Source organism: Mytilus trossulus, chromosome 3 (genome assembly GCF_036588685.1).
Source record: "Mytilus trossulus isolate FHL-02 chromosome 3, PNRI_Mtr1.1.1.hap1, whole genome shotgun sequence".
NCBI classification, from domain to species: domain Eukaryota; kingdom Metazoa; phylum Mollusca; class Bivalvia; order Mytilida; family Mytilidae; genus Mytilus; species Mytilus trossulus.
This window is the reverse complement of record NC_086375.1, coordinates 42,935,795-42,956,363: the sequence shown is the minus strand read 5'-3', so window position 1 is coordinate 42,956,363 and position 20,569 is coordinate 42,935,795. Positions and strand designations below refer to the sequence as shown.

Genomic DNA, 20,569 nt, shown 5'->3' with positions numbered 1-20,569 from the left:
TGCCAAAACCAATTAATGGGTTGAACAAATGCAAAACCAGAAGGTGTAAAACAGAACCCAAAACATGTCAGACAGAATTTGTTGACCTTTCTGACAAATATTTTGGCGATTGTAACATGCAGTCATCGCTTTTGACGGGGACACATTCATTCAAAAATAACACAAACATAATCTAGTGTTGCGTTTTTAAAGTCGGTCAGTATAGTTCGTATATTCACGATAACATCGTGTTTTTGCGTGTATGATATTTGCACGTTGTAGGATAGAACGGATGGTAATCTATACAAACTCTCCTTCTTTTTATAAATTTCTTTCAATTATTTCAAATGTTTTATTCATTTGTCCGTGTATATGTTATTGTCAAAACATATCACTTAATAACCAGAGATCATCTCCAGTTTTTTGTGGGGTTCGTGTTGCTAACTCTTTATTTTTGAATGTTGTGTTTTGTATACTATCGTTTGTCTGTTGTTTTTTTTTTCATTTAGCCATGGAGATGTCAAGTAGTTTTTACTGAACATATTGAATGCCCAATGAATGTGGTTTATATGATTAATATTTGACAATTTAAATAAACTTCAATGCGGGAATTTCTTTTTACATTGAAGACCTGCTGGTGACCTTCTGCTGTTGTTTTTTCTATGGTCGGGTTGTTGTCTCTTTGATACATTCAACATTTCCATTCTCAATTTTATTCAATTTCAAAACCACACGATGACATAATTCTTGCATTGTGTCTTACGTTTTTTTAAATGCATCTTTTCTCAAAGAGTTGCTCATAAACATTTATAATCGATAACTAAAAGATATACTGATTGTGAATATGATAGTGAATACACTAACATCATGATCATTTACAGAGCCGTGCTATTGTCTTGAAGACCAGTCTTTACCAAAGCATACAGTTGTAGCTGATGTTTTTGTCTCACTATGTTGAAAATAAATATAAACAAGTAATCGAAACTATTTATTTGAAAATTTCCACATTTTATTTTGACTTTACCGAATTTTCTACTTTCCAATTACAGGTGCAAATGTGGGTACAGTGGCACCTCCTGACTCTAAAAAACAATAAAGAAACATTTTATATTATAACATTATGTTCGATGTGAGCCTCGATTCCATGTTGAAGACCGTACCTTGACCTATAATGGTTCACTTTTATAAATTGGAACATGGATGGAGAATTGTCTCATTGGCACTTATACCACATCTTCATTTATCTTATCAACAAGGTATTAAAATCTTTTATGCTGCATTACTCTCTCAAAATTAACTGAACTTATACAATTAAGAAAGAGCTAAACATCCACATAAAAGTGAATTCGACAGGAATCTCCCAAGATTTGACCCTGTACGTACAAAATAATTGCTAGTATTACCATCTGACATTTAAATAAGAGACTGGTACCAATCACAAACTTCAAGCTGTTCTTAAATTGTTTCCGATTTTCTTATTAACAACAATATAGTAAAGAAATATCTATTTGCCCAAATAGGTCAGATTTTCTGAAATATCCATCCAGGTAAACGGAATATTTTTCATCATTAATACATTCGACTGGTCTGCATATCATTCATACAAAAAATTGCAATGCTGTGCTGTACCAATTCAGTCAACTGGTCATTGTTATATCAAAGTTCGGTTCCGTGTGTGTTACATTTTAGTGTTGTGTTTCTGTTGTGTCGTAGTTCTCCTCTATTATTTGATGTGTATCCCTCCGTTTTAGTTAGTAACCCGGTTTTTTTTCTTTCTCGATCGTTTTATGAATTTCGAACAGCGGTATACTTATGTTGCCTTTATTGAGTCATAAAGATGCAAAAAGGATTAAAAAATCACTGCTACAGTATTCCTGTAAAAAGTTGTAAGTGGCAGTAAATTTATTACAGGGTTGACATGTTGTATGTGCACCAGACGCGCGTTACTTCTACTAAAGACTTATCGCTGACGCTGGAATCTAAAAAAGTTAATAAAACCATATAAAGTACAAAGTTGAAGGAAAACTGACTGTTTGATTTTGAACTTACCGTGACAGAATTCACAGTAATGTGCACAGTTTGCCGATGCCCATGGTTTGTAAGCTCCGTGGCAAATTGTTACCCCATATTGGTTACAGTTTGCAATTTTGTGAATGCAAGGGCCTGTGTAAAGAACATGAAAGAAAATTTATTATATATGCACGAATAAAAGGTTTAAAAGGTTGTCTTATGATTCAAAAATTTTCTGGATGAAATGTTTTTAATTATTATTTTTTTATATATTTGATGTAAATTGTGTTTACCTGGATTTTTTTTTTAAATTATTGTATCAAAAAATTATTTTATATCGAATCATTCTACAAAAATGGGTATTCATTGTATGTATGGTTATATAAAATTGGTTACATTCAAAGGTAAACCATAATTATAATACTATAAGCAAGCATGAAAATATATGAGTAGTCACATTTTAGCGGAATTCAAAAGCAATTAACAATTCTAGCAGAATGATTTCTTTGTATTGTTATGGACTGTTGTTTCTCGAATCATATATAATAATAGTTATCAAAGGTACTAGGATTATACTCTAAAAATCCCTGACGCGCGTTTCGTCTACAAAAAATTCATTAGTGACGCTCATATCAAAATAGTTATAAAGCCAAACAAGTACAAATTTGAAGAGCATTAGTGACCCAAATTTCAAAAAGTTGTGCCAAATACAGGTAAGTTAATGATATCGGATATGTTCCTTATGTCGTTACTACAATCCCCTTCCCTTTCATGAATGTGACCTACCGAGTTAGACTATTTACCGGATTTGTTATTACATAAGCAACACGACGGGTGCCATATGTGGAGCAGGATCTGCTTACCCTTCCGGAGCACCTACGATCACTCCTAGTTTTTGGTGGGGTTCATGTTGTTTATTCTTTAGTTTTCTATGTTGTGTCATGTGTATTATTGTTTGTCTTTTTCATTTTTAGCCATGGCGTTTTCAGTTTGTTTTAGATTTATGAGTTTGACTGTCCCTTTGGTATCTTTCGTCCCTCTTTTAAGCTATTCCTAGGATAAGAAAATCTTCATTTAAAAAAAAAAATAAAGTTTTGTAGCAGGAAAATTATAAAAAAAAAAAATACCATATAATTGATATTCATGTCAACACCGAAGTGCTGACAACTGGGCTGGTGACCCTCTGGGACTTAACGTCCATCAGCAGTGACATCGACGCAATGGTGTAAATAGTTATCAAAGGTACAAGGATTTTATTTAATACGACAGACGCGCGTTTTGTCTACATAAGACTCATCAGTGACGCTCAGATCAAATAGTTATAAAGCCAAACAATTACAAACATACTACAGAACTTCTAATTCAAAATCGAAAAATGCAACCCCACTTTTAATAAGCTTTTTAAAATGTTCTACCAAATTTGACTGTAAATTGAGAATCAAACCATAAAGGGCTAAATTTGAATGATATGTACAATTCATGTTCAGCATTGCATATACATGTGTATTATCTGAGATTGCATTAGAAAACACCGGTATCATCTTTGCGAGTTGAGAAAGGATGTGTTCTTTTCTGTGTCATCTTTAATTTTTATGAAATTTGTTTCTCGTCTTTATTTTAGTCTTTTTTCAACTCTTTACTTCTGAACCTTTTTCTCTTTTCTTTATAGTTGTTCTTTTTTGTCTACGTTTGTGCTCTTAAAACTCTTGAAATAGAAATTCGGTGGACAAATGATTAGTTAGAATTCAAATAAAACTATGTACGTACCTGCTGGAATAAACGGTGGCGTCAATACTGAAATATTTTGTAACAATACAGAAAAGCATGTGAAATACGAAACAACTAAAAAGATTTTTTTAATTAGGATAAGGACGAGATAATGTGGTTGGCATTATATATATATATATATATATATATAAGTGCCTATAAATAGCAGCACATGACATACAAATCTATGGGAGTGTGGATTAATCAGTACAGAGATTAATTCAATTACACAAATAAAATTATAGATTGCCTAACAATGTAATTTTAACACACTATTTAATATGTAAATATAAGAATGTTTAAAATATTTACAAAATGATGAAAATAAACGCAATATTTCGCTAGACCAACTAGCTTTATCAAGCCTGCATCTATCCAGGTGAAATCGGATGTAGATGATAAGAAACTTTTGCAGCTCAATGTATATGTTGAACCTAGCTGCCTTGAAAATAAGAAAATTTTGCAGCTCAATGTCTATGTTGAATTTGGATTGAGCTGCCTTAAAAATAAAAAAATAATGAATAAATAAATTATTGCAGCTCCATGTATATGTTGCTCTTGGATTTAGCTGCCTTAAAAATACATAATTGGGAGTTGAAATTAGCAACGTCCATTGGCCGATATTACGGGATAAAAAGGACGATGCTTTGTTTTTAAATTATTCTTTATCTTTCCTGTATCTTTTCTCGTCTTTTTCGTTAAGACCATCAGGTTCTAAAGTGTGGAGTTGGTGGATCCAAAAGTTTTCTCTTCTCCTTCTCGCCGTGGTGTCCCACTCGGTGTTGACTTCTATAATTTGGAAAGTGACATTTTCAAAAGGATGTTTCGTAGAACGAAGATGTCTTGTGAGAGGACAGTTTTTGTTGGTTTTGTACGATGAACGATGGTTATTAAGCCGAATATTAAATTTGTCCATTGTTTCTCCCACATACTGAATGCCACAAGTGTCACATGTTAATATATAAATTGAGTTCTCCGTTTTGCAGTTGGAATTTGAGTAGATGGTATAATTTTGTTTAGTAACGGAGCTGATGAAAGAACTGCTTGTTTTGGCAGCTTTACAACACAAACAATTCCTTCGACCACATTGTTTGTAGCAACCGGGCGATGGAGTAGGCTGCTTTACTAATACAGAAGTCACTAATTTGTCACGGATGTTTTTAGGTCTTCTGAAGGCCATGACTGGTGGTGATGAAAATACTTTTTTTAGATTTAAATCATTTTCTATAATTTTCCAATGCTTCTGAACAATGGATGACACATTTTTAAAATCAGGATGGTAAGTGAGTACAAGGGGTGTTCTGTTAGCTGCTTTATTCTTATCTTTGTACTCAAGAAGTTCTTGGCGACTAGTTTTGTTTGCTCTTTCGAAAGCGCTATCAATGATGTTGTTATTGTATCCTCGAACAACTAGATGTTTACGAAGTTGTCCAAGTCTAGCATCTTTCGTATTTTCATTAGAGCATATTCTCTTGATTCGTAATGCCTGGCTGAATGGGATACCACGGGAGCAGTGTTTAGGATGGCAACTTTTTGGAGAAAGGAATTGATGTTTGTCCGTTTGTTTGGTATGAAGGTCCGTTATAATGGTTCCGTTCTTGATGTAACTCGTAGTATCGAGGAAGTTAATTTTCTCCATAGAGAATTCAGATGTAAATTTTATTGAATGGTGGAAAGAGTTACAGTGTTCTAGAAATTCATTAAGATGTTCTTGTGAATCTGTCCATTTGAAATCAATATCGTCAATGAATCGGAACCATGATAAGGGCTGATATGGAGCACTAGCCAAGAGGCGTTTTTCAAGTTGGCCCATAAATATGTTGGCATATGACGGTGCCATTTTTGTGCCCATACTAGTACCGTCTATCTGGAGATAGTGATTTTCATTGAAAGAGAAGTTGTTATTCTCTTATGATTAACAAATTAGCTCTTCATTAATACCAGGGTTGAAATTTTGTAATTACGCCAGATCCGCGTTTCGTCTTGAAGACTTATCAGTGACACTTGGTTCGTGCTGGTGATATACCTGGGGAATAAAAACTCCACCATACCTTATTATATTTCAGGCAGAAAAATTAATCTTATAACCATTCATGAAGGCTCAATTCTTAGGCAGTCGAATACAACGAAAAAGTGAATGATGTACAACAGAGTTTGAGGTTTATATTGAAATAAGTCTTTCCAAAATTAGCAAAAAATAAACTTTTAGTTTTTCGATAGAAGAGGACTGAGGTCTAAAATTAATGGACCATGTTTGATTCGATTTTATAAATGTAAATATGTTTATGACATAGACCAGCTGTATTGTGATATGATAAAGTTTGTATTTTTAACGAAATAGTTCGATTTCAACTATATCATATTTTAAGTTTACGACACCATGCGGGCATTTAAAACACATGAGTTGCATAATCCTGCTGGCCACGTTATTACCGGTGACCTTAACATTGTTAATAACACTTCTCTACGAAACGTGTTATCGAAAGGTCCGAAATATCGTGAGCCTAAATCCATCAATTGGAAATACAATTTTAAAATTTTGATGGATTCAGTCGAGGATTATGCCAGGCAATGGGCTAAGCGCGAGAAGGAAGACGTAGACACTCTATCCGAATGGATTAAGGCAGTGAGGTCGTTAATACAAATCAGAATTAAGAAACTGAATGGGTTCATCAATGCCCATGCTACGTCAATCTTCAAAGATCCAAATGTTGCTAAACACCTATCTGACCTCCATGATAAATATGTTGTTGTCCCCGCAGACAAAGCCCCAAATAACATCGTTTTTGTCTGTAAAAGTCATTACATTAATTGCTTGATAAACGAATTAGGTATAGACAATTCACTTGGAAACCCAATATATACCCTCACGACACTTACCAAAGAGGAAATCCTGGATAATCATAGGTCTGTTCTTTGTTCCTTTGGTAATTCAACCAAAGATGAAGAACTGGATCTTCCATCACTGTATTGGATACCTAAACTACATAAGTGTCCTTACAAACAACGGTATATTGCTGGGTCTTCCAAGTGCTCCACGAAACCCCTTTCTAAATTATTAACATCAATTTTATCAGCAATCAAAGACGGGCTTCAAAGTTATTGTGAAACTGCCTATTCTAGAGGTGGCGTGAATCAGATGTGGATACTTAAAAATTCCAAAGATCTTTTAGAGTACATATAATCTAACTCTCTTTCACCTTGTAACAGTATTAAAACATTTGACTTTTCTACTCTTTACACAAGTATTCCACATTCCAAACTAAAAGACAACTTAAAAGAGTTGGTATTACTTTGCTTCATAAAAAATGAATGGCCAACGTAGATACAAGTATCTTGTCTTAGGGAGGGATAAATCCTACTTTGTGAAGAATCATTTTGATTCAAACAAAAAATTCTCTGAAACCGATATTATCAAGATGCTTGATTTCTTGATTGACAACATATTTGTTACGTTCGGAGAGCGTGTTTTTCAACAGACTGTTGGCATCCCAATGGGAACAAACTGTGCTCCTCTACTTGCTGACTTGTTTCTTTATTATTATGAGGCTGACTTCATGCAGGAACCTCTTAGGAAGAAAGATAAGAAGTTAGCAATATCCTTTAACTCTACTTTCCGATATATAGATGACGTTCTTTCATTAAACAATTCAAAATTTGGTGACTATGTGGATCGCATCTATCCCATCGAATTGGAGATAAAGGATACTACAGATACAGTTAAGTCGGCTTCATATCTTGACTTACATCTAGAAATTGACAATGAGGGTCGGTTGAAGACAAAACTTTACGACAAAAGAGATGATTTCAGCTTTCCAATTGTGAACTTTCCATTTCTAAGTAGCAACATTCCAGCAGCACCTGCATACGGGGTATATATCTTCCAATTGATACGATATTCCCGTGCTTGCATTTCCTATCATGATTTTCTTGATAGAGGGTTACTGCTCACACAGAAGCTATTAAACCAAGAGTTCCAAATGGTGAATTTGAAATCATCCCTTCGTAAATTTTACGGACGCTATCACGAGTTGGTTGACCGTTATGGAATAACCGTTTCACAAATGATATCGGATATGTTCCTTACGTCGTAACTACAATCCTCTTCCCTTTCATGAATTTGACCTACCGAATCAGACTATTTACCGGATTTGTAATCACATAAGCAACACGACGGGTGCCGCATGTGGAGCAGGATCTGCTTACCCTTCCGGAGCACCTGAGATCACCCCTGGTTTTTGGCGGGGTTCGTGTTGTTTATTCTTTAGTTTTCTATGTTGTGTCACGTGTACTATTGTTTTTCTGTTTGTCTTTTTCATTTTTAGCTATGGCGTTGTCAGTTTGTTTTAGATTTACGAGTTTGACTGTCCCTTTGGTATCTTTCGTCCCTCTTTTGCAGACATACTAACAACGCCATGACGGAACAAAGGACGACGAAAAACCAAATGAATTTACAATACAATACATCAAAATAAAGATGGGTAACTAGAACACCACCATACAAATATACCGCAGATGGTCGCAGGTTCTCAGAAAGAAAAGACAGATCGTGCTCTACAACTGGCATCCGTCGTGTAGGTCACGATTCGAAAAAATCTAATCAAATTATAACTTACATGTTGTTGTTGAGGCTGTTGTCGTTGGCGGTGTTTGTGTTGTAAATACTACAAAAAATATAAGATAAAAACGCAAATAAATAAATCGGCCTGATTGAATTGTTCAAAATTGTATCAAAATTACTAGAACAAAAACATGCAGATATTATGGCATTTGTGATAAATAGAAATGCCGAATGAATAATGGTATTTCTTTAGTAAATCGAATAAATCGTTCACTTCTTTAAAATCAGAGAACTATATCAATCGAGAGACTGGAATTACAAAATCTATCAAAAAGGAGACAACGCAAGCAAAGAGAGGTGACACGTACATTATGATAATGAAGTGACGAATATATTTTTTTGGAAAATTGAGACAAAAAATGTATTGAGGTCAAATTTGGTGAAATTCTGTATCATATGATGGCCAGCTCAGTTTAATGTAGAAAAGATAACAAATACATTTGGATGGAGAGTTGTCTCATTGGCACTCACACCACATCTTCCTATATCTAGTAATTGCAAGTTCGAGACAATCCTTGCCGAATGTTTGAGAGGGAATCTTTGCTTGATATTTCTGAACATAGATCAAACAGATGTGAGTAATGTCAACCAATTACATAATTTGACAAAAAGAGATCTATAATTTAGTTTTGATATACAAAAATAATACAAAACAATGGGATAATACAAGTTAAAAAAAACTATGTTCTCGAAATGAAGAATAAAATTAATATGGAAAATATTTCTGATATAACAAAGAAGAACATTTTGATAAAAGTTGTTCCAAGAAAAACAATATTTTAGATTCAAAGACAAGAAGATATTAGGGAAGGACTGTAACATCAACAGTGTCCATCGCCCTGGATCCTTCGTCAAATAGGTATAAATGATTTATAGTTTCTTCATTCGGGTAATGCATTTCTTCGTTGGCCTAATCTATTGTTGAAGCACACGACATGATAAGTTTATCAATAGGATGATGTATAAGCACCTAATCTTCTATCATAGTAATGCACATTAAAAAAAGTAAAATTCACAAAAATTCAGGAAAAGTCAAACGGAAATTCTCTAATCAAAAGATAAAACACATCAAACGAATGGACAACGACTGTCATAATCCTGACTTGGTACAGGCATTTTCGTATAGAGTCAAAGCATTCTTTAATGATGACAACTCTAAGATATACTTTCACTGTTGTTATAACAAGTGGAGAACGTTCAAATAATGTTTTACACTAAATGACACTGTTTCAGCAGACATAATGGCATTTGTCAAAACAAACTTACCTAAATTACAGGCGATTGAATGTATTGCGTCATATATATGACTCAACGAGTCAAAATCAGTAGCATACAAAACATAGGCTGGGTCTGAAGCCATCTTGTTTAGTTCAGCTTTGTCTGCATGGCCAATTCCAACTACAATGATCTCAACATTTCTTTGTTTAAGTCGATTTGCCTCAAAAGCAGTTTTTGGAGGGTGTGCCGATTTACCATCAGTAATAATCACTAGAATGTCTCGGGCATCTATTCTGTTCCCAGAGGCAGAGGTGAAAGTGTTTTTCTCAATATAAGTCAGTGCTATATCAGTGTTTGTACCACCTGACTGATAAGGGATGTTTTGAATGGCATTGCTCAGAGAACTCTTATCTGTGTGCTTGTTTAATGCAAATTGAAAATGGGGTTGAGAAGAAAATGTAATAACACCAACTTGTGCATCGTTAGGTCCAATTGTAAAATGGGAGACGGAATTCGAAACGAAACTCTTCATCTTCCTAAAATTGGCAGATCCAACAGATCCGGAAGCATCAATCATGAAAGCTAAATCTATTTTGTCATGGCACTCTGTAATATTCAAATGATGATTAGAAAAATAATTATATAAACATAAAAAATAAATCTAAAATTGTGTACTACAATATCGTAAACTCTTGTCCACTGTGACGTTTAACGGCTAAATCATACTATTTTTTCAACAATATAAGAACAGTTGTTTCTATAGTATTAAGGTGTATCAAAACTTAGATTCAAACATTTGATGTTTTTAAATTTTTAGTTTTTAAAATCATACACGAAATGACTTAATGATATGGGGACCAAATGAGAGCCCTGACATTGGCTCGGTTTTGAGTTCCAACTCTATAGTGTTTTATGGTAAATTGTCTGGTGTTTTTTTCCCATAGATCATGATGGTTTCTGTTGTATTTGATCAATTGTAAAATTTGACAATGATTGTCCTAAATCTAGTACAAATAAAAAAGTCTTTAACATATTGCAGTTCATGCTCCACCAGTGATACCTGTTAACATATCCGTTACAATATTCATGATATGTTTCTTTTTAAATTTAAACACAACAAAAACTGGTCCGTAGTACACGAATGTCCCCCTCGCACTATCATTTTCTATGTTCAGCGGACTTTGAATTGAACTCAAATTTAGATACCAAATAAGAAAGATAATATCAAAAGGAAATGTGTACTATGTTTCAAGTTCATTGGACTTCAACTTGGTCAAAAACTACCTTGACAAAAAGAATGTATAACTTGAAGAAAGACAGACGGAAGAACGAACGAACGAAGGAACGGGCAAACGGACGAACAGATTAGAAAACATAATGCCCTTCTTCTATCGTGGGTAGGGCATAATAAAAACAACTCAATCCGTATATGTGTAAATAATTGAGCATATTGTCTACTTATGTCGACTGGTTTTATTATCACCTTGTCTACAACACAAATGTGAACTAATAACATTCTTTATTTTTGTAATATGCTTAGAAACACTTACTAGGCAAGACTGTTGAAGTGCTTGATGCTATGTTGATTAAGGCTGGAATTAAAAAAAATATAATAAGAGGAAGCTGAACTGTATATTCATACTGCACAAATGTATTTTACCAGATATAAAATTATGATAAGGATATAAAGGAATTTCAAATGGAAATTAAAAATGAGAAATATTAACTGTAATGAATCCATTTCATTTACAATATAAAAGGCAAATATTAATATTATTTTAAAACTAATATCTATGAAAGGTATCAGGCTTATAATTTGATCCGTCAGATACGCGTTTCGTTTGTCTTTCACAAAAAGTAAAAGATTGTTGTTTGAAATAAAATAAAAAAACAAGTCATGGATTTTTATGAGATTATTCAAGCACCATTAGTTGGAATTATGCGTGTGATCAGCAAGTTTATTACACCAAAAGACAGAAAAAAGTTAATACAGATAAAACGATGATTCCCACGTTAACTGACAGTCGTTGACCATGTTCCATACCATAGGTTGTCTCATTTCTAGCCTCTATATGACATTACCAAATGCATTAGCCCTTAAACTTTAGTAAAATTGTCTGTTTATAAATTTTGAAATTATCATGAAACTCAGGTTTCAACTCCCTCCGGCAAAGCTGGCTTTAGACGAATTTGGTTATTTATTTTTGGTATTTTTGACATATAGCTCTTCAACGATTTTCGGTACTTTTACATCTTCGGATTTCAAATGTTTGGCTTTGATCGTTCCTGATGAAGGTAAATCCAGAAAAGCGCTTCGGAAGCAATAAATTATAAAACGTGCTGTTTTCCATTTTTTGCATTACTGGGTCGATACCTCTGCTGGTGGACTATTAGTCCCCGAGGGTATCATCAGCTCAGTAGTCAGTGCTTCGGTACTGACATGATTTAACAAACTTTACTAAAATTTTCTGTTTATAAATTTTGAAATTATTATGAAACTAAGGTTTCAACTCCTTCAGGCAAAGTTGGCTTTAGACGAATTTTGCTATTTATTTTTGGTATTTTTGACATATAGCTCTTCAACGATTCTCGGTAATTATGCTTCTTCGGTTATCAAATGTTTGGCTTTGAGCGTTCCTGATGAAGGTAAATCCAGAAAAACGCTTCGGACGCAATAAATTATAAAACGTGTTGTTTTCCATTTTTCCTTATAACATCAAATTTTCTTGTTTTCTTCTGAATTGTCTATTGTGATGTCATGAAAAAAATCGACCATGCCTATTGAAATCACATAGAAAGATCACATCCTTTGTATGATCATTTGAAAGAAAGGATTGAATTTGTCTGCATATCGTTTAAAAATCATAGAGAAACAGAATCCGCCATTATATCTTGTTTACTTCGATATTTGTCCACTCTGAACAGCTAACCGGTTAGCGAGTCTCACGTTTTAAATTTGTAATTTTAACGGTCTCGAGTTGGAAAATTTTGTATCAAACTCGATACAGTGGTGGTAGAATATACGGTAAGATAAACTTAAACAGTTAGAATGTTAGAAAAATTCATTTGTAAAGAGAAACCATCATACTTTCATCTCTTGTTGGGTATGACAGTATGTAGTGGCTAATGTAATTGTTTATATTTTTTTTATAAAAGCGCTAAATATGTTTTGTTACATTAAATGCTTCATGTGTTTAGTTTTGACGGAGAACAACCCCAGTTCTTGAGAGTTACGCCCTGCTTAGCCTTGAATTGTCATTGTGTTTTGTGTACTCTTTTTTTTTTGCCATTGCGTTGACAGTTTATTTTCTAGTTTCAATGTTTTTGAATGTCCCTCTGGTATCATTCACCACTCATATACTATTATTATGTTTAAGGGCAAGGAGCTTCATCCAAGACATGGCTCCTCAAATGTATTTCTGACAAAATGAATGTTGAAGCAAATATAACACAGTCATCTGTAGTTAATGAACACATATGCAGCAAATAAAGAGAATAAAAGTATTTATTTATGGTTCTTTAAAATTCAGATCTAGTGATAGTATTCAGGAACTGTTAACAAGGAAATAAGTCCCTCCCATAGTATAATGCAAATGATGAAATGAAAATGTCAAAACTTTAAACAAGTAAACGTTTGACACCCTTAAACTCATAAACCATGACCAAATGTGAACGGCAAGTTAGTCTCTATGGAAATGAAAACTGCAATTGCTTATGTATATGTTAACCAAATGTATTCACTAAACATAAGTGGTTTTCCTTACTTTAACATGTAAGCTAATCAAACGTTTTTAAATTCGATGAACCAATGAAACATGAATAATTAGCCTGGGTGATATGATTCCCATGGATATGATATAAGCCAATGTTAATAGAACTGAATACTAAATAAAGAGAACATATCATACTTGCATCTCCTGTTGTGGATGTCCTGTACGTAGTGGCTGGAAGTTAAAGTGAGAATATAATAATGTTTTATATGAAGCGCTATATATGCTTTATTTCATTAAATCGATATATATATATATATATTGTTAAAAAAAATGCATTACGTACCATGGCCTTATCACTAACGTTTAGCTTAAGTTCATTAGATAGACGTAGGGCAAAAAAATCTTTGTTGAAATAAGGTGTGCCAATCAAATATAACTGCATACCAAGATAACAAAGTAAGAACAATGTAATAAGTTACTTTCTGTTGTTATTCTTCATCCAAACTGCGCGACTTTGGTTAATGTTTATGAACCCTACATTTAATGTTATTTCAAATATATTGATATTTGAACATAACGCAAAGTATATTTCTCGGCAACTATGTTGATAACAATAGCTTAAGAAGTGAAATAAATCTTACCTGCTTCGGTTGTGTGTAAAAGTATGAGCGCATGGATAAATATCAAAACCATGATTCCTTCGGCCATTCTTTGAGGTCTGATTTATCTATCGTTTAGTCAAATCATGCATATTTACCAAGATAAGCACTACATGTTATTGATAGTAATTCAGTTGTGTATATGACTGTGTCTAAGATTTGTAATCTGAATTATTAAATGTAAATGTATTTTGAGGATTTCATATCCGCCATGTAAATCGACTCCCTAAAATATATTAATAGGGAATAGGAAACAATCGATTGAAATCAAACAGGTATGAGCTGCTTGACATAATTCCTTAAATTTGTTTTTTTTAACTATTCATGAATAAATAGACAATAGGAAGATGACCAATGAAGCAAAAGAAGTGAAAGACGTAGGTACTCCTTACAGCAAATTCACATATCAAATAGTGTTCAAATATTAACCATAATTATTATGGAATATATATGACTCTAAAACCCTTATCAGATCGCTAGGACAAGTAAATACGAATTATGTCAAACAATTCATCGTCGTACCACATACTGTTTGAATATCATATTTAATATTGAAATATAGCTTTAACGATGCAAACTTGAAATTTCAAAAATAAGGTCAGGATCAAGTGAAAATGACCAGTTCAGTCTAATGAATTCGCATCATGCAAAAAATTGAACATCAGATATGCAGAACTCCGATTAAAATTCCAAGCGTAATGCCCCTAACCAAAATCGCAAAACCAAGTGCTCAAATACATCAAACGAATTGATAACAACAGTCATATTTCTGACTTGTTAATTATAAAATTCTCCCTTCTATGACAGTTATTTTCTAAATTTCATTATATTGGCAACAATGTGTGAACAAAAGTAATAGGCATTATAGGTAAAAATGTATAAAATAGGGGAACAGCTGAGTAGCTGTCAACATTGTGTTATAGTCTTCATCCCTATAAAACAAACAAATATGTTACACAAAAACGCATTCCTATTTGTGTTAAATTTTAATGTTGTGTTTATGTTGTCTCGTAGTTCTCTTAATTTGATGTTTCCCTCAGTTTTAGTTTGTAACCCGGATTTGTGTTTTTTTTTTCTTATCTCAATCGAGTTATGAATTTCGAACACTGGTATACTACTGTTGCCATTGTATATAGACATATAGCAAAAAAACACGATGATGGGATGTTCAGAGCCACGTCATATGTCACAAGAAAGCATTATAAAAAAAGGCATACAGACAAAGTACATTTAGCAAAAATGAAAGATATTATTTTTATATCTTAATTAATAAACTGTTATCACAGAGATATGTCTCGCCTTTTTGTAATTTTAATCACAAACTAATACATGTAAAGTAAGCAAACCATTCAAAGTCAATAGACCATGACTGAGGGGGCGGAGCAAAAAAATATCCATGGCAATGAGATGTGGCAATGGTAATACATCTGCATACCAATTATCATTGACGTACCACAAGTGGATCTCCATAAACTGACCTAATCACAAACTAATACATGTAAAGTAAGAAAACCATTCAAAGTCAATAGACCATGACTGAGGGGGCGGAGCCAAATAATCTCCATGGCAATGAGATGTGGCAATAGTAATACATCTGCATACCAATTATCATTGACATACCACTAGTGGTTCCCCATAAAACTGAGCTTATCACAAACTAATACATTGTTGACGCCGTCGCCGACGCCGGAAACAGCATACCTATGTCTCGCTTTTTGACTCCGTCAAGGCGAGACAAAAACTATTAAAGCAAACAAAAAGACTTAACAATTCAAGGGTCGTACAGTGTTGGTTTTTTTTTTATTCATCGCCATTTATTTATTGATTTTCATAGATTCGTTGTCGTTTTATTATTATTTTTTCCCCTATCTCGTTGTGAATCTGCTTCTGAAATTGATCATCTTCTGGGTGTCACAATTGTCTCCAATACCCTGTCTGAATAATAAGTAACTACTCCCATTTATAAAGCATATTTACAATGGCGTTTAGTTCGATAAGGGTAATAATTTGTTTCTTTTTGATCAAACACACACCCTCAACCTATTCTAAATGAACTGGACTTAAATTATCTTAGAGTCTGTTCACATTCGGTAAAAGACACGACACTCTTTTTTCCCACAAATGAAAAGCTCACATTTAACCTATGTTTTCCTAATTGCACATTTGTTATTTAAAACTAGAATGCATCATTGAAAAGAAAACATTTCTTTCAAAATTCAGATTTAAGATTGTTGTTCAATATTGAAAAGTGGTAATATTATAACATGTACTAGTATTTGAAAAAGTCTATCTGTGTCTCTGTCAGACGTACTAATCACAAGATTTAACATTTAAGAAAATTAACTATATACTTAAGTGTCAGACTATCAATACAGTATAAATAAAAAAAACAGTTGCTTCGCAGGGCGCAGCATTATACGACCGCAGATGTAGAACCCTGAACAGATGGGACAAGTATGGACACAACTTTTAAGTTTGATATAGCTTTAAATGTGGATTGTGATTAAATAGTTGACACAGCATAGGTTTATGTCATATTATGATTTGGACCCTTTGGACCTTAATGTAGACCAATTTGAAAACTGGACCAAAAATTAAGAATCTACATACACAGTTAGATTTGGAATATCAAAGAACCCCATTTATTCAATTTTTGATGAAATCAAACAAAGTTTAATTTTGGACCCCGATTTGGACCAACTTGAAAACTGGGCCAATAACTAAAAATCTAAGTACATTTTAAGATTCAGCATATTAAAGAACCCCAAGGATTCAATTTTTGTCAAAATCAAACAAAGTTGAAGTTTGGACCCTTTGGACCTTAATGTAAACCAATTTGAAAATGGGACCAAAAATTAAGAATCTACATACACAGTTAGATTTGGCATATCAAAGAACCCCAATTATTCATTTTTTGATGAAATCAAACAAAGTTTAATTTTGGACCCTTTGGGCCCCAAATTCCTAAACTGTTGGGACCAAAACTCCCAAAATCAATACCAACCTTTCTTTTGTGGTCATAAACCTTGTGTTAAAATTTCATAGATTTCTATTCATTTTTACTAAAGTTAGAGTGCGAAAACTAAAAGTATTCGGACGCCGACGACGCCAACGTGATAGCAATATACGACGAAAATTTTTTCAAAATTTGCGGTCGTATAAAAATTATTAAATATACACGTTCTAGTGACTCCGGTTAACCAGAAATGTCTGGAAGAAAATGGCCATTAAAACTATTAATACGTTTTTTTACCTTTGCCTACCTTCTTAAACCGTATAAAATTTGATCAAAATCAAACACGTGTACAACAAAATATTTATCAGCCACAAATTTCTTATTGCAATTAATTTTTGAACACTTTAAGTCAACTTTTATCAGCCAACCTCATCCTAACCTAAACATCAAAAGGATAAGTTTTCTTCTTAACATTTTTCATATATTCAAGTTTTCTTATAAACCGGATTTTCCTGCATAAAATGATATTTGCTAATCAAGAACCCAAAACAAGTCAAATAAGAAAAAACATTTTGTAAGGTTTTGAAGATGCAAAGACAAAACCAATCTAAGCATCATTATTTTCTTATCCCAAACAAAGATGACCTTAGCCGTATCTGGCACAACTTTTTAGAATGGCTGGTCTCCAATGCTCCTCAACTTTGTACTTGTTTGGCTTTCTAACTATTTTTATCTGAGCGTCACTGATGAGTCTTATGTAGATGAAAGGCGTGGTTTGCATATTACATTATAATCATGGTACTTTTGATAACCATTTGCTATTAGTATTAATGGTCGGCAGCTCAATAACAATAAAGCTAAAAGTCGTGAAAACAAGACATCATTGATATGGAAGCCATCTCTCTGATAACGTGTGGTAAAACTTTGTTTCTTTAGCACAGGATAAAGAGTTGTCAACTGAAACCAAAGTTTTGATCTCAATCTTTGACCAAGGAAATTGTACATACATTATAACACATCCTCCGTACATCACCCAACTAATAACAGATATTTTTCTTTTTGATATCTGATTAAAAATCAAATTGTATCCACAGACCATTTAAACCTAAATTCATAATGCTTGGTCTCCAATCTTAATTGACTAGGATTGCAAGTTTTCCTATCAAAGGTTGGTGGTTTTCTCCGGCTTTCTCAAATAAATAAAAACTGGCTGCCTTGAAATAGCCCAAGTGCGGTGTTTAAAAGTAAAATCAAAATCAAATTCTCTTTTATCTTTCACCTGTTGACGCTTCTTTCAAATTAATTAAGGGAAACTCTATAATTATCATCCAGGAACATTTTTTTTTTTCATTTCATATAACAGTTGACCTTGATATATGACCAGTTGATCAGGAAATAATAGACTTCTTCTCCTTTCAAATTTTTGATTCCAATCAAGCAAGTTATTAATTTTCCTATTTTAGTACCATTGAACCCTAACCTTGGACCCTGAAATCCTATATATTCCATAGCTATATAGACATCCAATGAAGCGTGGGATCATCAAATTAACATATGGAAACCATTTGTATTGCACTCTGACAGACTGACATTGTCAGATAATTATAAGCTTCACCAGATGCTCCCCAGGGTGCAGCTTTATATGAGACTACAGAGGTTGAACCCTGAACAGTTGGGGCAAGTATGGACACAACATTCAAGCTCAATAAACCTCTGAATTTGGATTGTGATTAAATAGTTGACACAGCAAAGGTTTCTGAAACAGAATGAATGTGGTCTAATGAACTTAATTTTGTTTTGCTTTTGAGCAAAACACTTTGCTGTTGAATATAAATTTGAAGAAAAATTCTTTTTAATTTCTGAAATCTGAAATGAGAAAAATTTTAACTCCCCATTTTTTTTCCACATCCCCCAATCCCTTATTCCAAAAATAATCTCAATTAAAATTTCGAATTAAGTTGGCAACCAAGTACCCCAAACTGATACCAAGCCTTCCCTTTATAATATGGAGCCTTGTGGTACAATGTCAGAGAGATCCATACAGTTAAACATAAATTATTGTTCTGAAACTTCAAAAATGCTTGTTTTTGGCCCCTTTTTTACCCTTAATGCCTGGACTGTTTGCCCCATAACCCTTAAAATAAATTCCAACCTTCTACTTTATAGTATGAACATTGTGGTATAATTTCAGAGTAATTGAAATACTTGTACACAACTAATTGTCCTGAAACTTGATAAATGTATGTTTTGGGCCCCTAATTACTAATTACTAAACTAATAGGACCATAACACATAAAATCAATCCTAACCTTCCTTTTGTGGTTAAAACATTGTTCTAAAATCTTATTGATTTCTTTTTTCTTATACTAAAGTTATAATTTGGAAACCGTCCTTCTTCAGACAACGCTGACAACGCGGCTGCCACCACCGACAATGTGATACCAATATACAACCGCAAAAATTTGTGCGATCCTATAAAAACTATTTCAGAGTTTTATCATATATAAAATTAAACTGTCTGTAGCTTCAAAAACTTCACTTTATCAGATATAGTTTACAATGTCTTGTCAGTTGAAATCCTGGAACTATGAGATGGGAAGAGGTTACTCTATTACTGAGGACAAGTGCAATAGAAATTCCTGAACATATAATGGATTTTCTTGCAAACTATTTTCAGTCTGTCATGCAAAGTTTTAAAGAAATTCTAAAGAATAACACTGAAAACTGTACTACAGGAGCATTGAACTCTCCAGTTTATTTGTTTATTTTGTAACAATTAAAACAAATTTTAAGTTTCTTTTTTATATATCAAATAAACAGCTGCTCTAAAAAAAAAAACATACATGTTTGTCCCCATCCTTTAAACACATACAAAAAAGAATCAAACATGTCTTAAAAAACTTTGAAGATCTGATAAATGAAATTTTAGTTTTCATTAAATATCTAATATTTTAACTCCAACAACCTATGTACTTTTTGTTTATGTGGGGTTCTCATCTACAACTTTGAGTACAGACATCTGGCTGTGGTTGGAAAAACAATCATTCATTCATTTATTGAAGTATGCAAATCCCAACCCATTCATATATACTTCATAAGAAATTCACAACCAATTTATACATATATTTCTCAACTTCATGACATCTTATTTCATAGATTTAACAGACATTTTTACAGAAGATGAAAATGTATGACCCATTGCATAATAAATTTTACCACTTGATACATCATCTCTTTTAAATTGCATTCTATTGAATATATTTGACTACCTTAAAAAGTAAATTTTACCGGTAATGTGTTTACATTTATATAGGAAGATATCCCCCCAAAAAAATTGGAAAACAAAATAATTGCAATTGACAAACTTGGGAAATGATTTCAAAAAGGAAAGGAGTAGTGTTATACACCATTTTGTAGATAAATCAGTTAAAACACAATGTGTTATATTAAGTTACAGGATTCTTTTTTTAGACAAGTGCCTTCACAGAATCTAAAATTATGCTGAATATTGCAGTTTTTAACTATAGTTATCCTTAGAAATAGTTCAATAGCCACAAATTCATATGACAGGCATTTAAAAAAAAAAGGGAAACAATATATAAAGAACATATTTGTACAATCCTCATTACAAAATTTTTAAGTCAAT

General features: G+C 33.0%; 1 protein-coding gene across 1 annotated transcript; it reads right to left on the bottom strand.

Moving 5' to 3' along the window:
- Nucleotides 1–1,011: 1,011 nt before the first annotated feature.
- LOC134710798 (collagen alpha-1(XII) chain-like) lies at nucleotides 1,012–14,052 on the bottom strand. The gene is made up of 7 exons (XM_063571197.1): nucleotides 13,950–14,052; nucleotides 13,504–13,539; nucleotides 11,146–11,187; nucleotides 9,644–10,201; nucleotides 8,373–8,420; nucleotides 3,757–3,783; nucleotides 1,012–1,061 (listed from the first exon to the last, which is right to left on the bottom strand). Exons 1-7 carry the CDS (start codon nucleotides 14,014–14,016, stop codon nucleotides 1,012–1,014), a joined length of 828 nt encoding a protein of 275 aa, XP_063427267.1. The 5' UTR covers nucleotides 14,017–14,052.
- Between the last annotated feature and the right edge of the window lie 6,517 nt (nucleotides 14,053–20,569).

Bases quoted from the DNA above. Each gene is read 5' to 3' on its own strand.
- LOC134710798 (XM_063571197.1), bottom strand. From the start codon at position 14,016: ATGGCCGAAGGAATCATGGTTTTGATATTTATCCATGCGCTCATACTT. The intron at 10,202-11,145 runs GTAAGTGTTTCT...TGAATATTACAG, and splicing joins CACTTCAACAGTCTTGCCTA to AGTGCCATGACAAAATAGAT. The intron at 3,784-8,372 runs GTAAGTTATAAT...AAAATATTTCAG, and splicing joins AACAGCCTCAACAACAACAT to TATTGACGCCACCGTTTATT.